Source organism: Galeopterus variegatus, unplaced genomic scaffold (genome assembly GCF_000696425.1).
Source record: "Galeopterus variegatus unplaced genomic scaffold, G_variegatus-3.0.2 Scaffold5310, whole genome shotgun sequence".
NCBI classification, from domain to species: domain Eukaryota; kingdom Metazoa; phylum Chordata; class Mammalia; order Dermoptera; family Cynocephalidae; genus Galeopterus; species Galeopterus variegatus.
In genome coordinates this window covers 79,594-81,011 of record NW_007731421.1, presented here as the reverse complement: position 1 = coordinate 81,011, position 1,418 = coordinate 79,594, and the positions used below count along the sequence as shown (strand labels likewise).

At 40.8% G+C, this 1,418-nt stretch overlaps 1 protein-coding gene across 1 annotated transcript in view; it reads left to right on the top strand.

Annotated features, from left to right (window-relative positions):
* BICC1 (BicC family RNA binding protein 1) overlaps window positions 1-1,418 on the top strand; it is a gene marked incomplete at its 5' end in the record, with an annotated part of 38,616 nt that overhangs the window by 16,900 nt on the left and 20,298 nt on the right. The window contains one exon of the mRNA XM_008589226.1: window positions 1,174-1,339. Coding sequence (XP_008587448.1) covers window positions 1,174-1,339 — 166 coding nt within the window. The remainder of the gene's footprint in view (window positions 1-1,173; window positions 1,340-1,418) is intronic.

Sequence of the window (1,418 nt, the reverse complement as noted above, 5' to 3'; positions counted from 1 at the left end):
AGGTTAGCGTATGAAGAATATGCTTTCTTCTGTCTGTTGAGGCATTTGAAGTATATACTTATTGCTTTCATCATTATGTTCTGAATCGTCTTGTCATCTCTCATCTGGATAAAGCTGCAACCTGCAGCATGGTCTCCTGGCCTGCAATCGCTCATCAGCTTCATCTGTTCTTTATTTTGCTCCAGTAATTTTTTTTGAAAACACACGTCTGTTCTTGTCACGCTCTGGCTTAAAAACCATCAACGGTCTGCATTGTGTCCTTCCTTTCCTTTACTCATGCTCTTTCCTCTGAGCTGCTGTTCTGGCCTTTGGTACTAGTGAACTTGCGATGCCCTTGAAATCCCAGTTCAAATGTCTTCTGTGAAGCCTCTGTCAACTTTTATCAAGCAAAGTTCATTGTTCCTCCTTTTGCATTCCAGTAGCCCTTTCTAAATTTCTCTAAATTCACCTGGCACAACAGCTGAATAGTTGAGTGAATAAAACCATGAAAGAATGAGCAAATCAGCTCTTTGACTGGTATTGTGTATTCCTAGTATATTTGTACCTAATGTATAGTTAGATTTGAACTCGAGGTGCATGTATCCTGCATTTATCATGTGTTGTAATTCAGGTAATTGCTGCTCATTATAAGAAGCACTTTTGTACTTTACCCATCCCCCTAAACAGGCTTTGGAGAATATTTCTTATTTATCTGCTACCTTTATTTGTTACCAATACCACATGCATTTTACACTCATGACTGCATCATCTGTATGCCTTCAAGTTGACTGGGTCTCTGTTTAGATTTTCTATGTATGAGTCATTGATCTTGATGTATGAAAATTAGAAATATTGTCCGTATATCTATTTCATCTGTACCATATGTATATATAATGTGTGTGAATGTGTATTGTTAAATCATTTCAAGCTCTAGCCATTAAGTCAGAATGCCTGGGTTCAAATTCTAGCTCTACCATTTACATTAGTAATGTGACCTCGGACAGGGTACTTTCCTTACCTGTAAAATGGGCATGACAATAGTACCTATGTCATAGCGTTGTTGTGAGGATTAAATGAGATAATACATGTAAATAGTTGGCGATGGCAAACATGCATAGTAAACGTGCCACATAGGAAACATTCAGTATGTTTGCATATGGAGTGGAGTGTTAAATTCCAAACTGTGTTTCACAGCAGCGCTGACAGGTTGCTCTCAGACCCTGAACTGAGCGCTGCAGAAAGCCCTTTGGCTGACAAGAAGGCTCCAGGCAGTGAGCGTGCTGCGGAGAGGGCAGCAGCCGCCCAGCAGAACTCTGAAAGGGCCCGCCTTGCCCCACGGCCGTCATATGTCAACATGCAGGTAATGGTGACAAAATACGATCATTCAAATGTAGGGCCCTTGGGTTGGGGTATGAAGAATTCAGTGAGTATTCAGCAGT